Source organism: Syngnathus leptorhynchus, chromosome 19, assembly GCF_054491065.1.
Source record: "Syngnathus leptorhynchus isolate UIUO chromosome 19, UIUO_Slep, whole genome shotgun sequence".
In the NCBI taxonomy this organism is placed as follows: domain Eukaryota; kingdom Metazoa; phylum Chordata; class Actinopteri; order Syngnathiformes; family Syngnathidae; genus Syngnathus; species Syngnathus leptorhynchus.
In genome coordinates this window covers 7,126,344-7,154,300 of record NC_141213.1, presented here as the reverse complement: position 1 = coordinate 7,154,300, position 27,957 = coordinate 7,126,344, and the positions used below count along the sequence as shown (strand labels likewise).

General features: G+C 45.6%; 4 protein-coding genes and 1 long non-coding RNA gene across 12 annotated transcripts; 2 read left to right on the top strand and 3 right to left on the bottom strand.

Moving 5' to 3' along the window:
- The first annotated feature begins 1,096 nt into the window (after nucleotides 1-1,096).
- Nucleotides 1,097-1,645, top strand: LOC147041915 (uncharacterized). The gene is made up of 2 exons (XR_015069185.1): nucleotides 1,097-1,200; nucleotides 1,278-1,645. It is a non-coding gene; the product is annotated as an uncharacterized LOC147041915 (long non-coding RNA).
- On the bottom strand, nucleotides 1,486-11,424 carry qtrt2 (queuine tRNA-ribosyltransferase accessory subunit 2). Of its 2 annotated transcripts, XM_085939403.1 has the most exons (9): nucleotides 11,402-11,424; nucleotides 8,744-8,916; nucleotides 8,613-8,668; nucleotides 7,739-7,815; nucleotides 7,396-7,605; nucleotides 6,304-6,503; nucleotides 5,853-6,022; nucleotides 3,561-3,645; nucleotides 1,486-3,321 (listed from the first exon to the last, which is right to left on the bottom strand). In XM_085939403.1, the coding sequence occupies exons 1-9, from the start codon at nucleotides 11,405-11,407 to the stop codon at nucleotides 3,087-3,089; spliced, it is 1,212 nt and encodes a 403-aa protein (XP_085795529.1). In that variant the 5' UTR covers nucleotides 11,408-11,424; the 3' UTR covers nucleotides 1,486-3,086. The 2 variants fall into 2 exon arrangements, with proteins under 2 accessions (XP_085795529.1, XP_085795527.1); XM_085939401.1 differs by lacking the exon at nucleotides 11,402-11,424 and having other exon boundaries at nucleotides 8,744-9,202.
- On the top strand, nucleotides 9,449-17,098 carry ccdc191 (coiled-coil domain containing 191). Of its 2 annotated transcripts, XM_085939397.1 has the most exons (17): nucleotides 9,449-9,665; nucleotides 10,112-10,150; nucleotides 10,324-10,459; nucleotides 10,527-10,655; nucleotides 10,752-10,930; nucleotides 11,009-11,187; nucleotides 11,263-11,416; nucleotides 11,482-11,672; nucleotides 11,806-12,016; nucleotides 12,700-13,028; nucleotides 13,223-13,299; nucleotides 13,383-13,465; nucleotides 13,530-13,619; nucleotides 13,931-14,074; nucleotides 14,862-15,014; nucleotides 15,712-15,866; nucleotides 16,479-17,098. In XM_085939397.1, exons 1-17 carry the CDS (start codon nucleotides 9,579-9,581, stop codon nucleotides 16,618-16,620), a joined length of 2,478 nt encoding a protein of 825 aa, XP_085795523.1. In that variant the 5' UTR covers nucleotides 9,449-9,578; the 3' UTR covers nucleotides 16,621-17,098. The 2 variants fall into 2 exon arrangements, 1 of the variants encoding a protein (XP_085795523.1); XR_015069184.1 differs by lacking the exons at nucleotides 15,712-15,866; nucleotides 16,479-17,098 and having other exon boundaries at nucleotides 13,842-14,074; nucleotides 14,862-15,005.
- On the bottom strand, nucleotides 16,647-20,567 carry zdhhc23b (zDHHC palmitoyltransferase 23b). Of its 3 annotated transcripts, none has more exons than XM_085939399.1 (7): nucleotides 20,330-20,567; nucleotides 19,507-19,715; nucleotides 19,301-19,440; nucleotides 18,293-18,889; nucleotides 18,024-18,191; nucleotides 17,583-17,826; nucleotides 16,647-17,303 (listed from the first exon to the last, which is right to left on the bottom strand). In XM_085939399.1, the coding sequence occupies exons 2-7, from the start codon at nucleotides 19,639-19,641 to the stop codon at nucleotides 17,205-17,207; spliced, it is 1,383 nt and encodes a 460-aa protein (XP_085795525.1). In that variant the 5' UTR covers nucleotides 19,642-19,715; nucleotides 20,330-20,567; the 3' UTR covers nucleotides 16,647-17,204. The 3 variants fall into 3 exon arrangements, with proteins under 3 accessions (XP_085795525.1, XP_085795524.1, XP_085795526.1); XM_085939398.1 differs by having other exon boundaries at nucleotides 20,297-20,565; XM_085939400.1 differs by lacking the exon at nucleotides 20,330-20,567 and having other exon boundaries at nucleotides 19,301-19,445; nucleotides 19,507-19,643.
- Nucleotides 20,568-20,757: 190 nt separating this feature from the next.
- On the bottom strand, nucleotides 20,758-27,907 carry gramd1c (GRAM domain containing 1c). Of its 4 annotated transcripts, none has more exons than XM_085938564.1 (18): nucleotides 27,724-27,907; nucleotides 26,859-27,164; nucleotides 26,305-26,425; nucleotides 26,101-26,207; nucleotides 25,939-26,034; nucleotides 25,753-25,833; nucleotides 24,063-24,181; nucleotides 23,847-23,973; nucleotides 23,628-23,778; nucleotides 23,251-23,394; nucleotides 23,058-23,176; nucleotides 22,818-22,960; nucleotides 22,648-22,751; nucleotides 22,373-22,525; nucleotides 21,956-22,022; nucleotides 21,572-21,691; nucleotides 21,394-21,499; nucleotides 20,758-21,322 (listed from the first exon to the last, which is right to left on the bottom strand). In XM_085938564.1, the coding sequence occupies exons 2-18, from the start codon at nucleotides 26,955-26,957 to the stop codon at nucleotides 21,263-21,265; spliced, it is 1,917 nt and encodes a 638-aa protein (XP_085794690.1). In that variant the 5' UTR covers nucleotides 26,958-27,164; nucleotides 27,724-27,907; the 3' UTR covers nucleotides 20,758-21,262. The 4 variants fall into 4 exon arrangements, with proteins under 4 accessions (XP_085794690.1, XP_085794691.1, XP_085794693.1 ...); XM_085938565.1 differs by having other exon boundaries at nucleotides 26,859-26,970; XM_085938566.1 differs by lacking the exons at nucleotides 20,758-21,322; nucleotides 21,394-21,499; nucleotides 27,724-27,907 and having other exon boundaries at nucleotides 21,572-21,648; nucleotides 26,859-27,024.
- Between the last annotated feature and the right edge of the window lie 50 nt (nucleotides 27,908-27,957).

Here is a 27,957-nt window from a genome sequence, read left to right as displayed (position 1 = left end):
ACTTTCTGGCTTCAGGAGACATGGGAGCAAATCAGACGAGGATTACAATCCAATATACGATATGTGATGTCTGTCCTATTAGTTGTCACGTTTTGTACAATATCTATGAAAGCATCACAACCAATATTATATTTCTGAACAATATAGAATAAAACATTTCCAGTACAATATTACCAGTACAACAACACCAGTAACAAGCCATCACGTATGGAAAAACAAGATATTACAATATGGACCGTGTCGACCATCAAACCAATGGTTTGCCGCTCTCAGATAAGCGGACCACTCGGAGCTGCTGTGACTCACATAATGAGGCTCGACAGTCGCACTGACAACCGTAAAGAAAAAGCGTTGGTCGACTCGAGCCAATCTGTTTGATGTTTTTGTCGGTGAAAATCTGCAGCTATTTTTGCCCGGCTTTATTTCACCGATGTATAGTTGAGTCATCGGCGGCAGATAGCAGCAAGGTTTTCCCAGAGTACAGTCCTAGCTCACTCGCTCGTCAACGCTTTCCCATCCCTGCAATCACCTTCCACTGACGTTGATGATACTTCTGGTGCCACCCAATTTTCAGACTGTAGACGCTCGTTCAAAAAGGCCAAACGCTCACGGCCTTTTCATCTGTCTAGTAACCTACGAGAGACAACACGGCTGACCTTTCCCTCAACACCAACCCCTCACGCCGAGGCAAAAATAAAACGGAGCTATTTTGTGCAATCTTTTGTGTCTGAAATGATCCTCATATTTTCAACAAAACATCTTTCCTCAGTTCTTGCTGTTGTCGTCTGTTACACAAAAGCAGATAAAACATCCATCCATCCATTTTCCATAGTGGTTGACCTCATTAACGTCCCAGCTGCGCCAGCTGACTTGGACCTATGGCGAGGGCCAAACCACACTTTACCTGCTAGATGAGGAAATTTCAAAGATCTTATCTTCCAGATCTCAATGACATTCACAACTCTATATTATTAGCATGGACCACTGGCGAGAAAGGTCAAGGAGCGCGCTAGCTTAGGATCTTTGTATCCGAGACTGGATAATTGCCACCTGTGTACAATTAGGCCTCCGTTCTTGTGACTATCAATAGCGGCCACTCAATGAAGAGGAGGACCTCTCAGCAGCTAATCTTGGAGGATTGACTTGACAGCCTTCTCCTGACATTGAATTTTAAATTTGGAAAATTATAAACATCCGCAGGTGGCTATTTCTCCACGCCTGCCGCCACATTTAAATCCAGCAACATCTTGATCTGATCTTTATTCTTTTCTCTGCAGCGCCTGCGTCTCGGCTGTCGGCTCAAACCTTCACGTGACCTTGACAGGGATTAAAAATGAAAAAAAAAGATGAAATAACTCGACAGGTGGCTCACGGCTGCGACTATCTCAAAACGCCATTTAGTCATCTTGAAGCGCTTACTGGACACACTATAGTGTAGGGAAGAAAGAGGGCGGAGTGGAGAAGCAATAAATCAAGAGCACGAGGTGACATTTGGTTGATTTTATAACGGGAGAAAAGTACAATGGCATTCAGCACGCATACTGGATGACCACAAACAAAGTAGTCAACTGCCGGCTGTGACGCACAACTTGGATACGCATCAAGGCAGATATTAAAAAAAGGGGGAAAAAAAAAAAAAAAAAAAGACGCATTGAAAGTCTAGACGACTGTACACGGTCTATGTGTTGAGGCGAGTACATCGTAAAATAAACACAAATAATTGCGTTTTTTGTGCGTAAAACACTTCAAATGGACTTGGAATCAGACTACCTAGAAGAAGAAAAAATATCCCACGTGTGAGTTAGGCACTTCTGCAGATTTGTGAATTAATGAAAAGTCAAAGGCTAGACATTTTTTTCAACCACAGAGGAAAATGTCCAACAAACATTTTGTCTCGTCCCACATTTTCACTGTTTCGCGGAAATGGAATGGCCATCAAAGAGAATGCCACTTCACGTTTATTGATGCAGGAATTAGGGGAAATGTCAGAAAAACAGCCACTACTAGCTAGCTAGCATGGGAATTTTCTCACAGATGAACAACGCAAGCGTGACCAAACAATCCTGTTTTGTAATGTCAACGGCACCCATTTTGTAACACATTTTGTGGAAATTTAATAAATGCTTTTCTTGGTGTGAAAACTAGAACAACACCGATCGACTCCAAGCCCGAGGTGAAACCCAAAATTGACATTCACGCTTCGTTGAAATGATAAAAAAGGGCAAGGATTTCCCAGTCAAAGCTGACGCACGCGATCAAAAACATGTTTATTTAAAAAATTGAAGGGGCCTCAGGCATAATGGGAGTGATTCAGTGCAAATTTGACAAGCAGATTTTTTGAAGAAAACCAAACATTTAAATGACTTAATTTTTTTCAAATTGAGAACAGCAGATTTTTGCTTGTGGAATTGCAATTACTTTCAAAATAAAGTTATTTTTGAATTTATTGCAGGATTGTTAAAGAGAATCTTGCACTTGTGAACTCTGTCTCTAATGTTTGCCCAAAAAACATCTAAAAATGATGAAAAAGAAGTCAAATTTTTAACATTCAAGTGGACTCACCTCTTTGGTATGACTTTTTTTCACGATGATTCAAGCAAGCATTATGCAATGAGAAATCTGTCTGGGGAGAAAAGCATGCCGGGCTGCTTTTCCACTACACGGTTCTGACTCGGCTCTGCATCAAAGACAGAAACCGGGTTGGCTAATGTTAGCAGTAATAGATGTAACGTCAGGCCACTGTTCAAGGAAAAAAAGATTCTTGCAATTTAAAGAGTCAGGCCGAAAAACATTTTGTACTTTATATTACTACTTGAGCGTGAACACTACCGTGCAAGCAAACTTTTATTTCGACTCGGGCCCGACCAATTGGATTGTTACGCGGAAAAAAACAAACCGGGTCAATGGGGTTTCTTTGGTTGTTGTTTTTGCCAGAGACCCCAGCAAAGGCAAAGAAGATCAAACTTTTGATTGCCTCCGTACAGCAGAGCCAATCTGCTGATCGGCGACAAAAAAGCCGGGCTGATTGCGGAAGCAAGCTTCGCCTCCGGGCTCAATCCATCTCTTCTATCTGATTCCATCCCATCTTAGGCGTTTGTCTTCAAAAGGACCCGCCTTTTCAAGAGGTGCACTTCATCAGCGGCCAGGGCTTCTCGGAGGGCCGCAAAGAAGGCCAGATAATGCGCCGTGTTGTGGAGCGTGAGCAGCACCCCTGCCAAGAGCTCGTTGGTGGCCAACAGGTGGTGCACGTACGCCCTCTTGTGGTTACGGCAGCAGTAGCAGCCACACCTTTCCACCAGGGGTCGGAAGTCATCTCGATACCTGGACAGTCCAAGTAGACGATCAAATCACTCGGACGCGGTTGGGACGTGAAATGACACGCTCGCCAATTCGGCAAAGTCAATGTGAGCGTTCGGCCCCCGTTTCCCATCAACGGAGAGATTGTTTGTGCTCGCTCGGTCTCTACGAGATCATCCTGAATGATTATCTTGTGGTGTGGGGTGCGCTGAGTGATTTTTCTATTTTTTACGAAAGTAACAAGTACTTTTGCTCGGGCTTACCTTTTATCTTTGAGATCCATCTCGAAGGGCGTCATGCGGTTGGGGTCATCGGGATGATGATCTCCATTCTGTTCTGCAGTGTTTTCTACACACACACGCGCACACCTCATTAATCCTCATCATCTTCTCATTTCCAGGCACATCTAGTGAACCACCACCCCTTCTCCGTCAGCCCCGGCCGGGGGTGGAAATAAATGTCAAAACATAACATCAGTTGACCCCCATTACACGACATGGTCTGACCCCCTGGTAATATAACACAGTTACTCACTTGGTAAGCAGCTGGGCGAGTTTGTTTCATTTAATGGAGGAGATGATTTTACTTTGCACTTACTGCTTGAAAGGGGAGTAATATGGAACATTTTAACTCAGATGTCTAGACTTCCATAATTATTGGCAGTCCAGGTAAAGATGTGTTCTTTAGCTTGGTAGGACCAAACTTCAAAATGATGGAAAATCCAACCTTGGATTCAGGTGCATTCAGTCAGTGGGAAGGAAAAAAAATTCCTCATTAGGAAATAATTTCTTTCGATCAAATTACGTGTAGCACGATAATTAGAACCTCTGCCGGTAATGCTTTGTACAAGACCCTTTCATTAACAAAACCGCACCGAATTTTCATCTATAATGTTTCACGAGATGGTAGAATAGCAAAAGTGGGATGAGTATAAATCCAATCCAAGAAGGCTTTATGTACCCTTTTCTCTGCTTTGTCTGCTCTGTGCAATTTGAAAGTGGAGGTTAACAACTTAAAGCACCTATTGATGTAACCACGTAATCCAAATCCATTTTAAGTAGAAGCATGATTTAGTTTGACCAAGACAGACATGCTGACTCATGCTTCTTTGATTTGGTTTTTTCTTTGTCAATACTGGACGCAGCTATTACATCTTGAACTTTAGTTTATCCTTTAGTGCGACGCGAGCCAGGTTCGAGGAGTCAAGCAGGTCAAAATGAGACAAAGGGGTCAGTCGTGATGCACGGCGATTATCAACAAGCGACAATCAGCAACGGGCGGACGAATTGCTCGGAAAAAATGTTCCTTCATTTGAGCGATAATTTTTTGAACAATTTCTGATTGCCTACATTTAGAATGAGGAAAAAAAGTTCAAACTGAATAGCCAGTTGTTTATTTTGAAATAACATCTCTAAAAAATATGTCTATGTTTTTTTTAGATGACTTTAATGGTGGATTAACTTTTGGAATGTTACAAAAGCCTGACATTTAAAACAGTATGTGTTGAGTGGTCAAACTGGGAATCGCGTTATCGCACAGCGTTGAAGTCGCCGAAAGGGCATCAACCCGAGAGCGAGTCCCGATGAACAAAAGACAAGTTATGAAGCGTTAGCATACTGTGACAGAGGAGCCGCACCCCGAGGCCTCTGGCGGGAGCTTGTAATTGGTCCAATGGGGACTGGGAATTACTGTTTAACACCACCTGACCTGCTCTCACCTCCATTACGCTTGCTAGCGTGGAATCGATTAGCGCCGTCTTGACACGACTCTCGCGCCGGCCGGGTGTGTTTCAGGAAACTTTTTCACGGCAAGGCCCGCCTCGTTGTCATAACTCTTGTTCGGCTTCTCACTTGGGAGGACAGCCGTAGATGATTTAATTCTAGCGTGGGATTTCCTTTGCCTCCAATTATTTTCAAATAAGAGCACAGTGGAGCTTTGGCAGTGGAACTTTTGTATGACTCTTTGACAGCATGATCTAAGTCAAATGTGAGCGAGTCATGAGGCAGACATAATGAACTTCTTTGCAGCTTACTTGCTTTATCACGCTTTGTGATGGGGAAAAACAAATCAAAGAATGTTGAACAGAATTGCAGTCTTACAAATGTCACCAGTTTGTTTTTAACCTTTTGTCCTCCATTTGAGATCCAGTGTATGCGTGTGCTTGTGTGTGTGTGTATTTTAGTTATACAGGTCACAGCGCCCGAGGTAAACAAAAGGGTAATTTTGCCACTAAAATGTAGACTGTGCATCATAGTAGAGCTGCTTGCATGGTAATCTGTCTAGCTTTAACCGGTTGATGCCGGAGTGGACGAGATAAAAGCTGCATTTTTTGTGCGCTTGTGAAAAGTCCAAAATAAGACCCGAAATAAACTGCAGAATATTGGTCATTTTTCGCAAAGGATAAAGCTGTCTAGGTTCAATTATCTCTTGCCTAAAGGCTTTTAAGAGCACGACTCTTGACGCTAATTGCTAGCTTGGCTATAGTGTTAGCATGAAGCTAGTACAATACCGATCCCCAGTCCAGTACATTGGTATAAAAGAAAAGGTCATCCCACCTGAGGGAGGGGCCCCGTCGGCGCTCTCCGGGTCGTTGGCCGTGTCAAAGCGGAAGGAGAGGGCGCAGCCTCGCTCGGTGACCAGGAAGGGGAAGAAGCCCTCGAAGAGGTCCACGCCGGCCTCCACACATGCCACCACCTGGTCGGGTCGACCCACACCCTGCACAAGCCTGCAAGAGCAGCCAAGAACCACCATGAATAAAAAGTAAGGGGGTGGAGAATCAGAGTTGGGTTTGCTGCATACAAAGACACAAGCAGCACTTTTCTTTATTCTGTCAGCATTAGCGTATTCTGTGCACTCTTTGGCTGGCTGGCTGGCTGGCAGATAACCGGCCGGGGGCGTCAAGGTCGAGGTCAAGTTAGCATTCGAAGAAGAAAGAAAAAAAAGAAAAAGTGGCCCAACGTGGAGACCTCTTTAGTTATGATTCCTTGTGTGTACCCACTCACTCACCTGGGTTTGTGCTCAGGTAGTTCCTTGACCACAGCGCCAATGAGCTGGCTCCTCAGGGCGCCGTCCAGACAGCCCGACTGGAGGCCGTCCAGGCAGAAACCCGCTACAGGCCGCTTGGCCGTCTCCCTGGCCGAGCGCGCCCTTTCCTCCATGACATCTCCTCCTTCCACCGACCCGAACAGCGCCGCTCCCTCCAGCTCCTGGCGACCCATCCAAAAGGGCGTACAAATCAGATCTTGTAAACAATAAATAGGGTCTACTATGATGACTGATTCTGGACTCATTAAAATATTGATTTGAAATGACCAGACTGCAAAATGTCATCATTAAAGAGTTTTTTTTAACATCCTGTAGTATAAGAACTTTTTTGTTGCAAACTAACATTTTTCCTGCAAGTCAATATTACAATTATTCCTGTAATAGAATTTATTCAAATAACATTTGAATTTTTGTGACTATTGTGGTCAAATATTTTCTCACAATATTTCAACTTTATTCTCAAAATAACATTTTCATAGTTAGTTACTGTTTACGATGGAGTAGATGCGACTGGAAAATCACGCCCTAGCACCACAAAAAAAAATCAACTGCAATGCGGCGGAACAAAAGTGAAGCGAAAATCAAACATAAACATCAGCAGTCCATGATGATTATGACAAGTGTGCTTTCACTTCGTTTTCCATTTCCCCCTATTTGAAGTCAACAGATAATCACAGCCCATCACGATAATGAGGATAATGGAAAAGCACAAGTGAATCCGCCCGTCTCCAATACGTGTAGTCAAAGCAATATAGGCAGTAGCTGCAATAATGATAATAGCGGTAATAAGATTATCATCATGCTGTGATAATAAGGATCATTACATGCGTAAGCAACATGAAGTGATGGATGTCTTATGAACATAATCATGATAATATGGCATATAAGCGTCAACAAATAAATGACGGTTCAGTGTCATCGGTTTTCTCAGTTTTACACAACAATCCTTATTTGGTACGTGGAATAAGTATTGAAATGGATTTTTCTGGAAAGTTTTTACAATGGAACTTTCCATATGGGAGGAAAGCTTTGGAAATTAAAATGGCACCGCACCTGCGACGCCTGGTGCACCAGCAGACACTCGTCCAAATGAGCCAGGGTCCGCTCCACTGACTTGCGGACCCTCTTGCGGGAGGTGTTGTCCCGCCAGGTCTCGCCGTCAGCCATGCTCACGTAGCAGTCGGGCCGCACCAGCTTCTGCAGGGCCATGAACTTGGCTGCCGTTAGCTCTATGCGCCCGCCGCTTCCCCACACGGACACCGTCTACACGCCAGACAGAATAAAATGACATGCGTGAGTGTGAGCAAAGTTGTGCTAGAAAGAGCAATCACAAAAATGAAATCACAGCGATTAATGGAAAAAGGGGGGGGGGAGGGAAAGGAGGACACTTTCTGACCTTGCTGGTTGTGTAACCGGTCGGGCTAGATGTCGCGGGGTCATGCAGCAAGCAAAACAAAACTGTGTCATGAAGACCTGCGGAGGAAAAAAGATTGAGGCGGAGGGGGGAAATATCCTCATAAATACAAACAGTGGGGAAAATACTTGCAGAATTTGTCACAGAAAAAGAATAATGATCCCCTTGTTGCTCTTATAACACATGGCACGGTAACAATTCCAGTCCAGTCGCCTGAGGAGGCAAAAGCCTCCCAAAGGCATTTATTTTCACAAAGCGATGTTGGATGAGGTCACGATTGCAGGGCATTTCTATAAATAATACACAAGTTTCACATTAGGCGAGACAGCCTGGATATTCAAGGACGAATCACGACAATTGTTACTCCGTCTACAAGACAGTAGTCAGCCAATCAAATTGTTAGGATTTAAATTTGGCTTCAAAAGAACCCAGATTGGATTATAATAATGCATGCTGTAAATTATTACTCGTAACATGTTTTCCCGAACTGGGCCACTCTCATTCTGTTCTATAGCATTCCCAAGTTATACATCAAAATTAAGTTTCCCCTCCTCTTAAACTATGCGGCAGAACAATGCCCATCATTCACCGGTGACGTTTGTTATCGCTTTACGGCATCACGGCCAGTTTTCAGATGTGATTCTTCTGTCATGACTGATGCACACAGAGTCAAATTAGAAATCACAGTTGACACAAAATCCTTGGACCTGTCAATCAAATTGTGTAATCTTGTAGAACTTTTAACAAAAATCCCATGCCAGTGAGATGATTACAAATACATACGTGAATTAGTTGCAATTAACAGTCATATTTATTTATGAAGCAATATAAGATTGTTTCCTCAAACTAAAAGTACCTGAAAACTTCTTAAATCCTTCTTTGAACTCCTCCAAAACCTCTTGGTGCTCTGCTCTGGAGGAGATAGACGATATCATTCGTAGTACGAGTGTTTCAATACAACATAATGTGTTTACGGGCATTGCTTACAAATGGTCTAGCGAGACCTGAGTGGCCGAGGGGAGCTTGTCGAGGGTGTGCAGCGTATCGTGGGTCAGGTGCGGAACTGTACCGCAGCGTGTGTACAGCAGACAGCCCGGTACCTCTAAGGAGTGCTGCCCGGTCCTGCCGAGCCCCTTCAGGACACCCAGGCGGCTTCCTCCCTGGAGAACACGAGACAACTCGAGCTTCATCTTGGTAGCAGCCATTCGGCTAATAAGCGAGGTTTTGGGAACCACGTCAATTAGCGAGTAGCCGGGGCCCGTCTGCGTTCCTTTTCCGTTATTAGTACCTCCCAAAATATGTAGTCAAGGTAAAACCGATAGTTACTGGAAGAAAATTTAATTCATTTCTGCTGTCTTTAATTGAAAATCTACCGCCGACTTTCGGCACCACTCAGGCGGGAAACTACAAGGCGACTAGTTGTGATGTCATCACCAAGCGACCTCCTCAACTCGCGTGACATACCGAACATTACTATTTACATTATTTTCTAAATTCTATCCGCTATAACGCTGTGATATTTGGAACTACTTTTAAGTCCATTACCTTTTATTATACTCTAGTCCTTTTACATTTTGTGAGTCTGACGGAGTTGCCATAGTTACTAGCGGGACGCCTCAACACCCAAGTGCATTGTGGGAAACAAAGTCCAAACGTGCATTTCTATCTCAACAAAACATGTCAAAGCACTACATTGCCCAGAATAGTGTGTGAACATATTTGATACTCCCGTTGTTTTGTGATTTTTTAATGCTATAACTCGACTTTTCTCGACAATACCGATGATACATCAAAGGCAATATAGAAATATATAAGGTATTCGATGGCCGCATTACCCGGCGCTGGGCCTCACTATTTCAGATGCAGAAAGAGCGTTGGCAAAAATGGTGCAAAACCATCAGCATCCAAGGTATGTCCTCCATACTGATCAAATATATGAACACTAGGTATTTGTTATCATAAATCCTCAACATATTCTCTGGTCTAGAAAGGAAATCCTAAAGGAGTATTAAATTACATGATTGTGACATTTATGACTTTTCCAGCTAATCTGATGATTTAAGGCGACGGGGTAAGCCGACTGTGGAATTAATCCGCTGACATCGGACCGAGGTGTTTTTAAGCTCATAACGTAAATTAGACCCAGAGTTTACAGCTTTCCAAACGGAGACTTGGCGACCTGATGCGAAATGGACTTCTAACCCATTTGGGGCCCCAAACCTACATTTGTAAAACCTACCAATTTAGTGAGAAACAAATGAGTTGATGAAAAGGTTTGCAGATACGAGCGTCATCCCTTTTAGGAGAAGTGCCAATGATTTGCTTCCAATAACTTTGTTTGCGCTTCTATTCCAGACGCATGCAAACAAAGAGGACATCGATCACTGGAGGAAGGTGGGCAGCATTTTACTGTGCAACTTGATATGTCTCAACAAGCAGCCCAGCCCGCCTGGGGAGATGGCTATTGTGCTCTAGTATTCTTCACTTCCTTTTAGACTCAATGCATCAGCATGTCTTGCAGCTGGCCACTTTCCCAACTTTAATCTCTCACTTTTTACATTTGTCAGCAAGTGGAGAAGGCCTCCGCGTTCGCCTTGTCTGAGGTCTTCTTCCCGAGGAAAGCCCAGACGGGAAGCAAAAGTCTGGCTGTGGCCCTGCGGAGCTGGGAACAGCTGAGGGATCACGATGAGACCTACGCTGAAGGTAGGCTTCGCCCTTTCTTTTTTTGAAGTGACAAGGGCTGAGCTAATGATGCGTTGTGGCGTCACAGCTCAAGCTTTGTTGGGAGACTGGCTGGACAACACGTGGAAGCCCGAGCTGGAGTTAGCTGGCCTGACGTGTGAGAAGGGGAGCCCGGCCACGCCGCCGCCCCCTGCCTTCAACTATGACAACTTTGATGGTAAAACATGAACAGAGACTAGTCTATGAGAAGTGAAACTAGTAAAAGCAAAGGGCACTTTTGGCCCTGGACTTGAGATGATTGAATCCGATTCAGATCTGTATGAGCACCTGGCTGGGGAAGAGGAGCGCCGTGCTGTCGACAACTTCCTGCAAGGCCTAAAGAAGCAGGAAGTGTTGCGCGGAGGGATGGCGGAGAAGCTGGCAGCGGACGGCGGCGGAGCCAACAGGTCCTTCACGGACCCTGTCGTCACCATGGAGGTGCGCCACCAGCAGGTAATTGCCAAACGAATCGTGGTTGAATAGCTGACCTGTTTTTTTAGTCAAACGCTTGAACTTCACGTGTGGAAAAAGGTACGCGAGAACAGGGCCATAAGCGACCAGGAAGCCAAGAAGAGACGAGAGCGGGAGCAGGAGGAGAGGAAGAGGAAGGAGGCCAGGAGGAGGCAGCAGGAGAGGGTGCAACAGGAGATCATCAGGATGCGCCGGCACAGGGAGGAGAGGAAAGGCCTGGAAGAGTGCCTCAGACTGAGGTCTTGGCAGTAAAATCAATGAGGAATAAAATTCCCCAAAATGAGCACTAGCTCATACCGAGGTTGCTTTCACAGAGAAAAACTGGAAGGTCAACGTGCAGCCAAAAGCCTCCAACCAGCTCCTTCATCTGCCGCAAGGCAACATCAGCCGCCAGAAGAAGAAGAAGAAGCCATGCGATTGCGGCAAGAAAAGAAAGTTGAAATTTTTCTTCACCTGCATAACCTGAAGGTTGGCTACCTTTGCGGACAGAGCTTGCTGTATGTAGCGTTAGCGTTGCTAAATATGCATGGCAGTGTCTACAGAGGCATTTCTCACGTTGGTACTCGGCGGTGATGGAGCAGCGGCTGCGGATGGGTAAAGCCACGGCGCTCTGCGACTGGAGGAGGCAGCTGGCGGCTTGGCGAGCGTGGCGTGCCGTCGTCTGGGCGGGAAGGAATCACCGGGAGGTGTCCAAGACCGAGGAGGAGCTCCGCACTGAAAACAGGCACATACAAAAAAATACAAACATAGCAATAAGTGTCAAGGAAGTGTGGATGCAAATATGAGATGTAAAGATTTCTTTTTGATTGATTGTGTCCCTTTTCATATGGCCTTCCTTCCTTCCTTCCTTCCTCCAGACAACAGCGAGTGGCCGAGGAAAGCGACCGCAGGCGTTTGCAACGGCGACACCTGCACAAATGGCGGCTGCGGTGCCGGCAGGAGCGCGACCGACGCGAGCTGCTGGCCCAACAGGAGGAGACCCGGCGCAAGATGGCTGCCCTGATCAACGCAGCCACGTCGGGCCAGTTCAAACCCCCGGAAACGCTGACGAGTGACCCGCCGGAAAAGGTGCGGACCGCTCAAAACAGCTGTGATGGGAATTTGGACTTTTGTCCATTCACCATATTAGCAGCCGCTACCTTGTAACCTTGCACCGGATGACCCAAATGCGTCGACTACACAATTTTGCTCAAGTCTGAAAGCGGCTTATAAGGTGAACGGCGTATATTGAGGGCAGATGGAAATACGGCTCAAAGGTGGGAGGATAGTGGAACAGAGCTCGGGGGACATAAGGAAGCGGCGAGCGGGAGCTGACGCGAGTACGTGGCGCAGAGGTCAATGTGGAGGTTGCACGCGTAATCAGGTTTGCGCTGGTTATCTGGATGGATTGTGGGCTGGAGGGACTTTGGAACGTCCATAAAGTAATGGAGGCGCTAGTCATACTCTGCGTGGCGTGCGGGGCCTGTTCATTGAACAAGGAAGGTTTAAGGAACATTTAAGACCAGGAATGATTCATAAAAAAATCAAAATGAATTCATGATCATAATTTTTCTAGCATTTCATTAGTATTTTTACAAATGCAAAAATAAATGAATATGCATTCAATACACATTTTTCCAAAAGACCTCAGGTCAAATATGTATTGAATGTTTACTAATAATCCCAGGAAAAAAAATGGGAAAATTCCAAAATATGAAAAAATATTCATAGATAATAGTTCAACAGAAAAGAGTGTACAACAAATTTTGCAGGATGAGCCCCAGAAAGCTGTCAGGACACGCCATCGTAAATCCCCCGCGGGAACTCGAGTCCGTCGCAAGGAAACCGGCGCGGAGGCCCAGCGCGGGGATGGGAACCCAGACCAGGCTGAACGTGAGGACGACTTAACGGGCCCAAAGACCTTGCAAGATGGCCACTTTGGAAACCGCCACGCTGCCCAGAGAAAGATCATCATGGAACAGAGGAGGCAGCTCAAAGAGCAACAGGAGGAGATCGCCAAGCTCAAGCGGGAGAAGGTCATGTGTACTTGGGAGCTGGAGGCACAGAAGACTGCTGCCTCCAGACACACGCCACAGCCAAGGTGGGTTGCCTTGGGAAGAATCAAATTGCATAATCGATGTGGGTTTGCTCAAAGGTGTGAGGACTGGCCAAGCCCGAATATTCCAATTGCCATTTCAGTCGCACTCACACCAAATTCCCACAGCTTAAGTTCAAATCCCGACTGGGCGGACCTTTCGGAACATCTCATCCGCAATAATACTTCCGCTGTTGCAGAGAAGCGGCGGAACCCGACGGCCCCGATGCATCCCCGCGGCAAAATCCCAAGCCGCAGACGTGCCCCGTCATCTCAGGTATGTCCTCAGAAAACGGCATCTTTATTTGATTTCCTTTCATCAATTTTGTCTATTAACGACAATAATATCTTGATTCTCAGCGATGGAGGAGCGAGCCCGCCTCCGTGCCACACGGAAGAAGCAAACGGAGGAACTGAAGAGGGCGAAGGAAGAGGAGAAACAGGTGAGAATGAGTCGAGACTCCCAAGCGGCAGTTGCTCGTTATCATGCCGACTTGTTTCGTTTAGGCGGAGGTGAAGGCTGCGGAGGAGCAGAAGCAGAGAGAGGAAGAGATGGAGAAAGCCCAGAAGCAGCGGGAGAGACGGCTGGCCAGGAGGGTGAGTATAGCGGATCTTTGACAATATTTACCAATCGCAATGGCACCGGGACTCATAATAGTGTCCCAAATTACCAGGCGAGACGGCTTTAGGTAGGATTCTCAATAGGGTTGACGCGTCAATTATTTAGCAGGGATGAGAATTATTTTTACTGCAGGTGGCCCAGTTCTTTGTTTTCTACCACGGAAGGAAACTCCACTGATTTCATTTTGGCACCTTCAGGGATCCTTAAGGGGCCTACTATCGATCGCACTGCTCGTTATCCCGGCCCAAAACATCACCCTGCGCACCCCCTCTGCCTTGCTGTGTAGAAAGAAGAGGAGAAAGTGAAACAAATGAAAGTACAGCAGCAACTCCTGGATCGGGCTCGTCATCACTACCATAGAAATTTGCTCCGTCGCCGAGGCCTGGCGCCGTGGAAAGGCCTGATTGAGCTCAAGCAGGCCAACCGAGAGGTAGATTCATTTTGTTTTTGATTGGCACTCCACTAACCCCTTGCTACTTTCACTTTGATGCGCTTATTTTACACGGTCCTTCAGAGGATTTCTGACCTCCAAGTTCCAATTATACAAAACATCCATTTGAATAAATAAAGAAAAAAAAAATCCTCGCCTCGTCGGACATAAATTTCACATGCAGCGTCCGTTTGTGTGTGCGCATGTGCATGTCTATTAGCTGGAAGTCATAAATTTGTTGTTCTTCAAAAAGTAGACTGCATGTTTGGAGAAGATAATCTTATCGTGCAAAAAACCCCAAAAACTTTAGTTGTCTGTTTCCGCATAATTATAATGTTAATGAAATTTTGAACGTGGAATGACTTACTGGGGATTTTTATGATACCAAATAATGCCTCGGTGCGTCATTAATATTCATGCTGAGTATTCCTTGAGTATTTTAGACAGTATATCATCATTTTTGCGAAATGTATCCTTTTTTTTGTAATGTATTCATAACCAAGGACAATATGCATTTATTAATTCAAAATTGTAAAAATGACTTACTCACTTGTTGCTTTTAGTATTTTGCTACTTGTAAAACAAACGATCTTTTTCCCCTCGATGAAGAAATGATCCTAATTAATCTTGGCAAATTAGCATCATCCATCTGTGGCACAAGGGCGCTCGCGAAAGCTTCACTGAATTCTAATCGTCAAATTGGATCACGTTAAAGTGACTGACTCAAAAGGTAGTAGCATCACATGACATTATTTCATACCCTTCTATTGTGTCTGTGCGCCGCCAGCTGGCCGAGAGTCATTACTCGGACTTCCTCCTGAGGCGATGCCTTCTCCGATGGCGCCGGTCGGCAAGAGAGAATCTGTCTGAGAAGGAAGGCCGCGCCGAGCGACTGCACCAAAGACTTCTACTCCGGAGGAGCTTAAGCCACTGGAAAAGAGTGCGTACACACACACACACACACACACACACACACACACACACACACACACACACACACGCACACACACACACACACACACACACACACACACACACACGCACACACACACGCACACACACACGCACACACACACACACACACACACACACACACACACGCACGCACACACGCGCACACGCACGCACGCACGCACGCACACACGCACAAACACTCAATCAGGATTGCTACGGGCCATCCTCTGGCAGTGACTAATCCCCACGCTGCCTGGACCCCGATGTGGAAAAATAAGCTCTGCTTGGACTTCCCGCTTTAATACAGGTTCAGCTTTTATCACTTAACCCCACACTAGAAAGCAGTAGACGATGAGAAATGGTCATAAAATGAAGCCGCTTATACATTGTGAATAGTCTGGTGAGTCTAGATTCGTTTTGAGTGTAGCTCGTTGAAGTCGCTGTTGAGAATTAAAACACACTTTCGGGCCTGGATTTTGTGACACTGCCAGAGTTGCTCCTTCTGGGAGACTTTGGCCAGCAGGGGGCAGTATACATGGCGTGCTACATTAAGACAGAGGAGCGTGGCGGTACAATTAGTCCATCTTCACTGAGGATAAAGAATATATGAATGTGAACTTTGTCATGGCAACATGTGTGGGAGACAATCTAACTGATCTCATCCAATGTCCCTACCTCGGCAGCTTGAAGACCTCCGGCTACTTCAGGAGGCGCAGGCGGATGTCTTCTGTCGCGCCCACACGCTGAGGAGGTTCTTGCGAGCTCTGCTGGACTACGTGATCCAGGAGAAGAGGCTGGCGCTGGAATATCAGCAGATGGCCGAGAAGCACGACAACAGGTCTGGAACGGCGGGCGGGCGGGCGGGCGGGCGAGCGAGCGGGCTTTCACCTGGGACGTTTGTAGTTCGAAAAGCAATAAGTGTCACCGCTGCTGGATGATGATGATGATAAATGAGAGTTTGCAATAAAAAGCTGATTCCAGCTTGTGCACGGTCAATTAGGTGGCGTGCGTAATGTTTTGCTGCTGGCAGTCTGCCATCAGAACAATGGATTGTGATTCAATTCATTTGCATAATGCAAACTATCAGTCATAAATCGGGGGATTATTTATTTGATAAGTTTGCTCACTAACAATGACAAATCTCCAACTTTTACGGTTGGACTCTCAAAAGTGCTGGGTCCAAATGGGGTGAAATCATGTTGGGCTATTTCTAGCCAATATATTTGAGCCAATATGTCGGGTCAAATCTGTCACGCTGTAACTTGAATGGGGTCAAATGGAATGTGGGCAAACGTTTTCCTGATTCCCAGGTGAGGCTGGAAAACAGCAGTCAAAGCCAGGCGCTCAATTCCTGCCAGCTGTCTGTCCTCTGAAATCTCATGATGCTATTGTCAAAGGACCACAACCAGTCTGTTTCTTAAACTCCTTTTTTGTGTGTGTGTGACTTCAGAGTGAGGCTCTGGCGATGCTTCCAGGCCTGGAGGCTCCTTCCCTGTGTGCAGCGGAAAGAAAGAGAGCGAGAAGAGCGGCGCGAGAGGCTTTGTAGGAAAGTGACTGAGGTGCTGCCTAGTTTTTGGTCACATCCTCTGTGAAAAGACAAAAAACCCAACAAACTCACTGACGTCAATCATTTATTGAGAAATAAATAAGTCGGTCCAAGTGATGTAGAAGAGTCACGTCTGCTAGCGAGAAACATGATTTTTTTTTCCTATTTTTCCCAATATTGTGGTTATTCTTTCAAGAATATAACACACGGCTCTTAATTACAAAATAAGGCAAGAGATATGCAGCGATCGCTTCACATGTCAGTTCTTCCACAACTCTCAACTGTACTCAATCACTAAAACCTGGTTATTGATTTTTTTTTTCCCCAGCAAATTATTAAGTTCTTCATGATGCAAGCCTGAGGTTCTCTTGTTTTTTTTCTCTTTACTGAGGAACTGCCCACCACCCAAGATTTCTTCTAAAGAGGCCAACTCATCAAGTGTGACAAATTCCCTCGTAACATTTCATTTGCTTAAGTAGGCCATAATAATGAATGACCCCTCATTTGGTGTTCATTTTTTTTTTTTTTTTGAATGAGGAAGCACAAAGAGAACTCAGAACCTTTTTGTATCTGTCCGCCACGGAAAAATACTGGGTCGGGCTACCTGGAGCTTTTTGTGCCAGCGGTAGCTCAGACGTCATCTGGGCGTGATGATGCCCCAAAAGCGGGATGGATGTTGAAATGACTGACTTTCACGCGTGACTCGTCGCCTTCGCTCCCTGGATGGCACTAGACGGGACACAAAATGACAACGCTCAGCATTGAAAGGTAAAAGTCAAAGAGACAGCTGATGGATGAACAGAATGGAGAAGGTTACGATGAGTGGATGCATAGAAAATGTCCCATTAGAGACAGTCAAGGGAGGGAAAAAAAGAGATGCAAAGAAAACCAAAGTTTTTATTCATCTTCTTAATGACCTTAAGATGCATGTCAAGGAAGGAGTCCAGCTTATAAGGCACAATGCTGCCCTCCAGTGGACAGACAAAAGAATAGCAACACGGCTCTTACACCTGTCCGTTCCTCCGACATGGTCAAAAAGTCAGCCCAGTTGGCGCACAGGCCCCGCGAGTGGACGCCAGTGTCTACGGCCAGCCCGCACAGGGCCCGGCGGGCGGAGCGCTCCCTGACGGCGGCGCGCGCCTCACGCTCCGTCACGTTGTAGCTGATGTTGAGCAGCTGAGTCAGCAGTAAGTGGAAGACGCCGCAAGTCACCAAAGTGCAGTACCAGGCACACGTCAAGCAAAGGGAGGCACTAGTGAGAAATATCAATGGGGATATTATTGATCAGTTCGTAATGCGCCATCCTGTGGTCGACAGTGGAATTACACCCAAAAGTAAATAAGGCTTTGATTAAAATAGTTTGCTTGAAATATTGCCTATGTGACACAGAGCCAATGAATTGACTTTTCCGATGAGAACAACGTGATTTTCCCACTTTTTTCCTTTTACCTGTATTCCTCGTAGACTCCCGGGCAGTAGAACAAAGCGGTGAGGATGTTTTGCTCCGGACACACGCTCTGCAGCGTAAGGCCGATCCCGTACCAGGACGTAGAAAGGAAGAGGACGAGCGTTAACAGGAAGCTGCGGTGGTTCTCCCGGCCTACGCAGCTGTCGATCCTGAATTCAGCAATTAAAGTGCCACGCTGGCATGAATAGGACAACTAACTACATGGAATTCATCCAGTAGAAAAGGTCAGGAAAGAGATATGATAACATACCAGACACAGTGGTGGTCATGACGCAGCACGCAGAGCCCGCATATCCGACAATGCCCCGCCCTGGGGGGTCGCACCAGCCGACACGCCGGGCACCAGTTCTTCCGGCTAGGCTCCGCCTCTTGCGACTCTCCCACTTGGTCTTGGAGAACGGGATTTGTCTCTTTTGGCTTCACGACGCCCGGGCCTCTCTTGGTGATGGCGAGGCCCAGCAAAGTGAGCAGGACCCCCACGGTTACCGTGCCGACGCGAATGGCACCGAGGCCTCCTCGCGGTACCACTTTGGTGATGAATAAATAGTACATGTAGGCCAAGGAGAAAATCACCAGGCTAAGGAAAAACAGAGTCCGGGCCTTCTTGCGGTGGGTGAAGTAGTAGTACCACAGCAGCAAGCCCGGCAGAGTGATCAGAACCGCCAGGCCGACCAGGAAGTGGAACGCGGAGAGATGCAGCAGGGTCGGAAGCAGAACCAGGGGAGGTATGATGGACAGGTCTACTCTGCGGGCGCCGCCGCAGAACCAGGGGACACGGACTCGATCGCTGATCTCGGTGGCCACCCGGGATATTGCCTCTGGACTTTGAGGCTCTCGCTTAAAAAAACTGCAAAAAAGCACTTATTAGCTGCTTGACATGGAGATTGCCACAGCTATCACAACATTTATTCCAGACTCCATGAAATAAACCCCAAATTGTCTGAGGTCAGGTTCTCCCGTGTTTTACAAACTAAAATGGATGCCAAGCAGTCACGTCCGACGATCTTGCCGGTTACGGGGGAGCTAATAAAAAACGTGTCATAAAAACGCCCCCGTTTGTCCCTGAGTTCTAACTGTTACATAATGACTTTTGCGAGGATCATGAATCACGATTGACCCTCCAGACATTGAAAGTCTTGAGATCATAATTCAGCTAATATGTCAGGATTATCATCCAGTACACGGCGGTCAGGGTGACTATGACCTTCAGAAAATGGTTATCTTCACAATAGAGAATAAGAGAGATTGCCCGGCATACCGGTCGCAGGCTTCGTCCAGATCCTCGCAGTCGCAGCAGCAGGCTCCCACGTGGCTTCGCTGGCCGTGTCTGTTGATGTATTCGCAGCAGCACAACTGCTCCTTTTCGTCCTCGTCCCGCCTTCTCTTCATGGCTGATGGCTGCGCTGACAGTGAAGGAGAGTTGAATTCGTTTTTTTGAGAGCCTTTTGTGATTAAAGCACATACCTGTGGTCTATTCTCTATGGGTGTCGCACACTTGTCGCGCTCAGGATCTTCAACGGTTTCTGACTGGCTGTCTCCCAGGTTCTTTGGCGCTCCTTCACTGGTGCTCTCAATTTGATTTTCATCAGCTCTCATCATCTGAATTTGTGCACCTCATTGTTGTTTGCGGTGCAAGAATATAACGTGATGTTCTTTGCTACCATTTTGAACGACTGTGGAGACAAAAAGCAATGGAGAGTAATACAAAACATATCAGTAACTAAAGTGAACTACAAGTGGGTGGTGGAATTGGACTATGACCCTGACAGGGCCCTCAGTGAACCGCCACTGGGAATGAGTGAGGGCTAATTGACAGCATGAGATCTATCCGCACCATTGAACAAGCTGATTTCATAATGAAAGAAAATAAGGTCACCGAGGAAACCTTTAAAATTGGGTGGGGAAACACGCAAAACGAGGCCTTTAATGGTCACGTGGTATTGTGTCACTTCCTCGCGGATTCGGTTGCTACTACGGTGGAGTTCCTTAGCAACCAGCATTTGAAGTCACTATTTTCCTGGCAGGTGCAATTACAAGACCTTACGCTTGAGGAAAACAACTTCAATCATACCAAATGTATGTACATCATATTTTCCTCAACTAAGAACAGCTTGTCGTAACTTCCTGCACTTCCACGACTCAAAACACAATGAAGCACTTTCGCTTTCCGGTTCTGCCACGTCAATAGTCACTTTTCAATTTGAGGTTTGATATTTTCCAAATGAAGTCCAAAAAAAGTGGAAGACAAACATACCACAAAAGTGAGCTGCTACATGTTCGCTGCTACCTTTTTGACTTGGTCGTCTCGCGCAGTCATTTCCGGTGTGGCGAACGTGTCGGCGGAAATTGTTGACATTTTAATGATTGTAAAATTTGATATGGCGTAAGAAAGTTTTCCTTCAGAGTCCAGGACTCGGAGGTTTGCTACGTTTTTTTTTATTATGATCTTGGCTGTCCCGTACTAATGACGTCACGCAAAGGTAGGCTTTCCCATTTTCTTAAAATTAAAACTTTTCGTTTTACTTTTTTTTTCCCCCGTGGAAGTTCCCCCTGTGAAAATGGCCAAATTAAATTTGTAAAAATCACAAAAAATAATGTAGTGACTTCCCACGAGAATTTTTTTTGTATAATTAGGATGTTTTTCCTGAAGTAATTTACATTTAAATAATATATTTCCCTTGTCTTGACTTTATAAAAAAATAAAATCACTGCAGCTTTGATTTGAAGAATCACAGTTTATTGATGGGGGGGGGGGGGGAAATAAGTTCACCCAAGTGGCCAAAATAGAACAGTGATGGCATCAATGTAAACATGAAACTTAACATTTATGCACAACAGTGGTCAGGAAACATGCATTTACAACAAGATTCAAGAGTTTTGTGAAGTGTACATAAATACATTCAACGAAACAGCAGGGTGAATGTGTGTGTGTGTGTGTGTGTGTGTGTGTGTCGGAGGGGCCTAAAAGGGGAAATCTAAAAATAAGACTTGACTGATCCTATTTATTTCAAGACATTTCTAAAAACACATCCCAGGCTCAAAGCCCTTAGGCAAATAAGATTAAAAATGTGCAAACAACAACGTCATTAAAAAAGGATTCACTTTTTGGATAAAACAAAAAGATGAAGTATGAACATTTGTTTTTTGTGTGCGACTCACACTAAAGGCACAGTTCAAGAGGTCAGTCAAGAGCAAGAAAAACAGGGTGAGGTTGACCCTGTCACACTGTTTGATTGGCAGATGCAAAGTTCTGCTGCAGCAGCACCAGAGTACGTCGAAGCTGCGAAGAAAGGTCTGGACTCGTTACATTTAAGCATGGAACTATAAATATATGTTATGAAGTATAGCCACCTGCTCGAGAAGGTTAATAGAGTCCTGCAGCACGGTTCTGAGCAGCTGCGCCTCTTCTCTGCTTCTGAACGCTGGACCCTGCCTGGAAGCGTACTCTGGCGCCACGCTGTTCACCACACAGAGCCGCGTCGTAACATGCACGAGGTGGAGTCAGTTGCGGAGGAATGGCGAAGCAAACCTGGCCTCGGTCTTCTCCCTCAGCCGATGTTTTGTGGTCAGGTACATGCGGTGGGCCACGTCCTCCATGGCCCATAACTTGATGAATAAGCCCACGTTTAGTACCGTCAGGATCAGAAGACTGAAACGTAACAAGAGCCGAGCGCCGACACTTGACGACCTTTTTTTGATGTAGACATGTTTACCAAAGTCCTACTCCCAAATGAAAATGCTTCATTTTTCTATTAAGACTCACTAGAAGAGCTGTAAGAACAAACTCCATTTCAGTTGGATCTCATTTGACGGCACTGTTGTGCTTGGTGTGCGCGCAACATGTCCTGACTTGCAGCAGCAATTAAAAGAAGAGGAAACAACACAGGAAGAATTGCAATCACTGTCGTCTTACATCACACTCAAGGCAGCAACGATGGCCGTGATGTTCCATCTGCGCGGGGCGCTCATCTCACCCGAGCCTGAACGACAAGAACAAAAAGTGAAAGATAATTACAGAGCGTTTCGGACATAACGCCGGCGGCGGTCCTTTGCACAAAATCGCTTATGTTGTTGATTGAACACATCCACGCCGCATATTTTCCACTCGTCAATAATGCGCCTTGAACAGTTCTCATGTGAGAGTGCATTCTAGTGATTAGGGGGGTGATTTTTTTGCCTCTTTCCAAACAAATAAACATACTGTATTTCCTTAAATGAAGGCCATTTCTCTAATCCCGTAAGGTAAGCAAAACTGCATTGTTTAAATGACAAAACAGATGAGCTAAAGCAGCGCTCCATTGACATGACAAAGATGTCCGACCAACGTTACCGTCGCCATGCTCGTCGTGTGGTTGGCCGAAAAGATTTTTGGGCTTCATGTGCTCCAGCATGGTCCGGCTGAACGTCCGCCGTCTCCGCCGCCCTCCGCCGGCCTCCGCCGGTCCCTGGTTGATCTCGGCCTCCTCCGCCAGAAGCTCCGCCTCTGGAGAGCCATGCGGAAGTTGACTAACACGAGTTAAGAGGTGCAAAAATGTCTACCCTTGACCAATTGGCCCTTTTTTTTGTTTAAAACTAAAATGAAAGAATGAACTAAGTTTGACTCACCCAGCTGTTTGAAATAATCTTCAATGCCGCTCCAGGAGTTCTTGGTGATGAAGGACTTGACCAGGCCCCACGGCTGCTTCCTGTACTTGACGTACGTGTACACCCTAGCGGCACAAATTTCAAATATCTTACGGTAACTCGCTGCGACGCTCCCTCCTAAAAAGTCTTACTTGAGTCGACACTTGTGCTTGGTGTGGCGTTTAATGAAGTAGCGATTCTGCGTGTAGAAGTAGTCGTGGTAGGGCACGTCGTGCGTGTACACTTCCGAGTCCACCTGGTAATACTGGCCGTCTCGAGATTCTTTGTAGAGCGTCTGACGAGCGAACGGAATCGTTCGTCACCCCAAAAAAAACAAGCTATTTGTGTAACCAAGTAGCCACAGAATCCCGCCTGAAAAGTGACTAACACACCTGGTTCTCGGTCGCCGTGGAGAATTTGCCAATCAGAGGGTTACTGATGGTGATGGTGTAGTTCAGGGTCCTCTTCATGTCCCCGCCGGGATCTTTTTGCCACGCTTCAAAACTCGGATCTGGGCACAGCAGCGATTTTGCCAGGTGGGAACGCAGCATGGGGTGGGGTGGGCTGGGGTCGGGGACCACTCACTGGTTATCTTGCGCACGTTCATGAAGCGGTGGATGAATTTGGACTCTGTGAAGAGAAGGTCGAACATTCGGCTGGCGCTCATGTGGAAGACCTTGTTGAGGTTCAGCCGACCCTGCTCCTTCAGCAGCCCGATTCGCTCCTCGGCTGAGGAGGGACAGGAAGTTATTTCACCACAAATAGAATAAAAATATACAAATTTTTTAGATCATGATTACAATAATGAATTAAATAAAAAATATGAAGTCTTTTTTTTTTCCTCCTCATCTAGAAATAACCCGGCACAGCTGTCTGTCTGTCTGTCTGTCTGTCTGTAAAAAACAAAACAAAAAAAAGACGAGCCACAGTCAAGGCGAGCTCCTCGCTTGTATCTTCCTTACCTTCTTCCACACTCTCCGATCCGCTCTCCTGAGACACAGCGCCTGGTTCTTCCAAAGAAGGCGGCAAAGAACTAGCGACAGATTCATGTTCCAAGCGCTCCATGAGCGCAACGGGACTGCGGCGCAGAGGCAGGGAGACACGGCGCTCCTCCTGCTCGACAAGGCCGCAAAACGTTAGCGCGGGGTTGAAAAAAAAATTGGGCACCATCGCTCAACTACCTCGAAAGGAGACTTCTGTGAACTTGCAGAGGAGACTTCATCATTTTCAAAAGACGGCAGGTCTGCTCGCATACGCCCGGAGGACGTCCTCTCAAACTTTACAAGATAGCCCTCGTCGCCCTCGTGCCTTGCAGACGGACGCAAAGTCATTAGCGATAACAATAACCTAGAGGTAAGATTTGAGACAAGCGAAAGGAAATATTTGCCTGCACTCACCTCCTGTGCATGCTTAAGTCTGCAGAAAAGTGTGTGCTCTCCATCTCTTCATGGCTCAGGCCCAGCTCATTTCCATAGTGCTGCCTGACCATCTGCCAGCCCTCTTCTTTGGTCAGCGTCTAGTAGCGGACAAAAGTCTGTTAGTCGATTATTTTGGAAAGTGGCAGAAAGTCGAAGATAACTGGTTCATAGCGTGTAAAATTCCTAATAGTCATTTGGGATTACAGTCATTGAATAGTGAGTGCTAAAGTAGATCATATTCCCATGTTTCACTATTTGCCTTTTTTGGATACAGAAACGCATTTGTCTTTCAGAATTGAAAAAAGTAAGGATTCCGATATTTTGTAGGCATTTGAAGGCATCGCTCACACTTGCTTCTTGGCATTTTACACATACTTTTTGGAATATGGATAACAATCTTGCAATTTTGCTCTTCGTTTCAAAGAATTTCTAAGACATGAGTGTTACTGGTTGTGATTGAACATTTCTAGAGCAAAACACAAGTGTCAACTTTCAAAAATCTCGCAGTCGAAGCTGTACTTTAAACGCATCATGACACATTCGCGTGAACGCGGGTCTGCCCGCATTTAAGCCAAAATAGTTGTTCGTTGTGAGAATAAAGCGCAATTTTGCTCTTCGTTTCGAAGAATTTCAAGGCATGCGAGTGTGACTGCTGGTCGCTTAACATTTCCGCACCTTTTAGACCAAAACACAAGTGTCAACTCTCAAAGATCTCTCAATCGAAGCTGTACTTTAAACGCATCATTCTCGTGAACGCCGGTCTCAAAGAGTTGTTCGTTGTTGTGAGAACCAAGCGCTTTTTCAAAAGGCTTACTTGCTGGAGGTCATTTTCACCACGTCCGGCTTGCTCAACGGGCGGTCAAAGTGTGAGGTGACATTAAAAAAAAAAAAGCAACAACACTTGCTCTTCCTCCCGGAAGTGAAGGCGCACCGCCTACTTCACTTGCTTCCAACCCAAAAAAAAAAAAAAAAATGCGTTTGCTTCCGCGACAAAAAAAATAAAAAGATATATTTTTAAATCGCCATTTAAAGTTTCTCAAGAGCACTGACCCCACCCTGATCCCCACTTTTTAAGGTCAATGAACTTTTCAAATCCCTATGTGGGCAGGCAAACACGCTAATCCAGCATAATAAATTGGAAATGTATGGAAGCTCACTTCATTGCAGGATCAAATGCAGCTGACCCAGTCGTAAATGAACATAGTTATTCAAAAAACAATCAAGAATTCTATGGCTTTAAATGAGGAAGCCTTCTTTGGCTCCATCAGCAACCAAGTGAAGAGCCATTGTGGGTTCAATGTTTCACATAACAACAGCCAATAACCTCAAACCCAGCGCGACTCCAGCTGGATCCATCTCATTCGGACTTTGGGCCGATAAGATAAGTGCCGCTGGTTATATCTGTCAGGGTAAAGTCACATGGCATGTCGCTCTATGGATTTCATTTGGAAAAATAAAAGGCTTTGATAGCATGAATGTCATCTAAGGTGACAACTCGGGATATAAATAAGCACCGAGAGTTCTTTGAGAAAATCACTGGCTGCATTTTTTTCCCGCATTAAGTTGGAGACTCAATTGAGTTGCTGCCCTCAGTGCCCCGTTGGCCAGCATTGTTGTTGTTTCCCACCAGTACAATAAAAATGATGCCAATAGCTGTAGTGGGCTTTACCTTGTCCAGCAGCGCATTCTGCCACAGGCGGAAAACCCCGGTGAAACTCTTCTCTCTCGAGGCAAAGGAAGTGAAGAAGAGCTGCGTGTGTGTGTGTGTGTGTGTGTGTGTGTGTGAGAGGGGAAGGAAGGGAAAGGTGAACACCAAATCACAAATGGTGCGCCTGATCATTTTGTCCTGTCACACCTTTTCTTTACTGCTGCAGATCTCGATGGCGTTAGGGATTAGGCGCGCTGTTTTCTCCCTGCTCATGTGGCTGATGTCTTTGAGGGCCAGGCTAATCTGCACACGATGCAGGGAAACTCTTGTCAAAATACGACATTCTGCCCTACCCTGGCGTCGTGTTACCTTAGTGCGTCCGAAGAAATTGCTGCAGAAACATAGACAATTTTGGGTGAGGTAGAGGCGTCCCTGCAGGAGGAGGCCCGCGTCTCGGTGGAGAGCGCACGGGTAGTCTGAGGAAGAATACGCACGCAAACAATGAAAGGGACAAAAAACGCCTAATTCTAAGCGATATTTGGGATGTCTGGGAAATGCCTCCATGCCACTCACCTAGCAGGAGTATTTCTGAGCTGGCAACTTCTTTGAATAACCTCCGGAACTCATCTCGTCTCTGTTTGTAGGTAGGCACTTGAGGTACAGACCGAGTGCAGTTTGTCTGGTTGTCTGAGCTCTGAAAGACAACATTTTGCAGTCTTTTCACATTTGAAGAAAGTCTTTTATCATAAGGATCACGACCTACATGAGACTTTGTTTCACTGTCTTCTTGAGGGCACCCATTGATTCCTCACCCCACTATTGCCAGGACAGTATGGCTTTTGTTGCCATGACAACAAAACAACAAGGCTTTGCTTTACAAAACTACATTTAGCTTAAAACTAAGAAACAATACAAAACATCATTGACATGCTTAATGTTACCATTATGGAATCAACAACAGACTAAGTAAAAAGGTCAAACATTTTTTAGTTTTTTTTTTTTTTTTTTTGCCACTCTTGATCATAGTGTGAGCCAACATAAATACTGTAATTTTCATACCATATAATTTCCCCTTTAATTCATAACATTTACAAAGTTTGAACCGACTGAAAAATATGTATTATTACCTCATCATCTTCAATGATAGAGGCCTCCTCCTCTATCAGTGACGCAGTCTCGTCCGTGATATCATCTCCCGCACCAGACCAGTTGGATAGCTGGTCCATGTGCTCTGGCGTGCTGTGCCCGTACAAAAGAATCAACCCCAAAAACTTTTTGGAGCGTTATCCTATGAGTTGTAGGAGCTTTTTGTTTTGACACCGAGTAGAAGGAGGACTTGGACACCTCTCTCTAATGAGTTCTAAAGTGAATGTCATCAAACATTGTACAGGGCCCTGAGGGAACTCATTAGAACTGCAGCCCAACTGGTTTGGCTGCATGGAAAAACACACAAACACGCATGTACAGACTCACAAATTAACCATGACACGATTAACCATTTTGTCTTTGGAGCAAGTATAGGAGTGCCATATCCAGTAGATTGCGCTCTGGTAGGGTGATACTAAGTAGTCCTAGAATTTGATATATTTTAGCGAACTATTTTGTCCCATCAATTCTACCTAGCAACAAGTGATGAGGCAATTTTATACTTTGTCCGCTTGTTATGCAATTGTTTTAAAAGGTTTTTTCATACAAATATTTATTTCACTGTAAGATATTACAATACGTTCACATCGTCGGTGAACAAATAATTAGCTTAAAAAGACTAGCGATATTCTTCTAAATGAGTTTTTAGTACATTTAGTGCATTGGTAATTAGGTTTGGCCGAAACCGGTTTTTGTTTTGTTTTTTCAGTGTAGAATGAAACAATAACACGTCTTTATCAGTCTTGATGTTGAAAGACGACTTTATCACTTCACGTGGATCTTAACTCCCCACAAAGTGCTGCGATTAAAGGCACCGTGACGACTCGTCAAAAATTCACACCTTACCTGACTCGGTATGGACCCAGGATGGCGTGACAAGACTAACACGCACTCTTTAATATAGTCGTATTTCCTTGTGCTTGCAGGTTCTGGCGATTGATTGAAAAAGGTTTTGTTTGGTCTGCAGGTGAAGTTCACACCTTTAAGTGGAGGCACTAATGGAGGAATCCATTTTGAACAAATGGGGGTGTTCAAACCTGAGGGGCGTGGGCTATAGCAAATCCCTGAATGCATGTGATC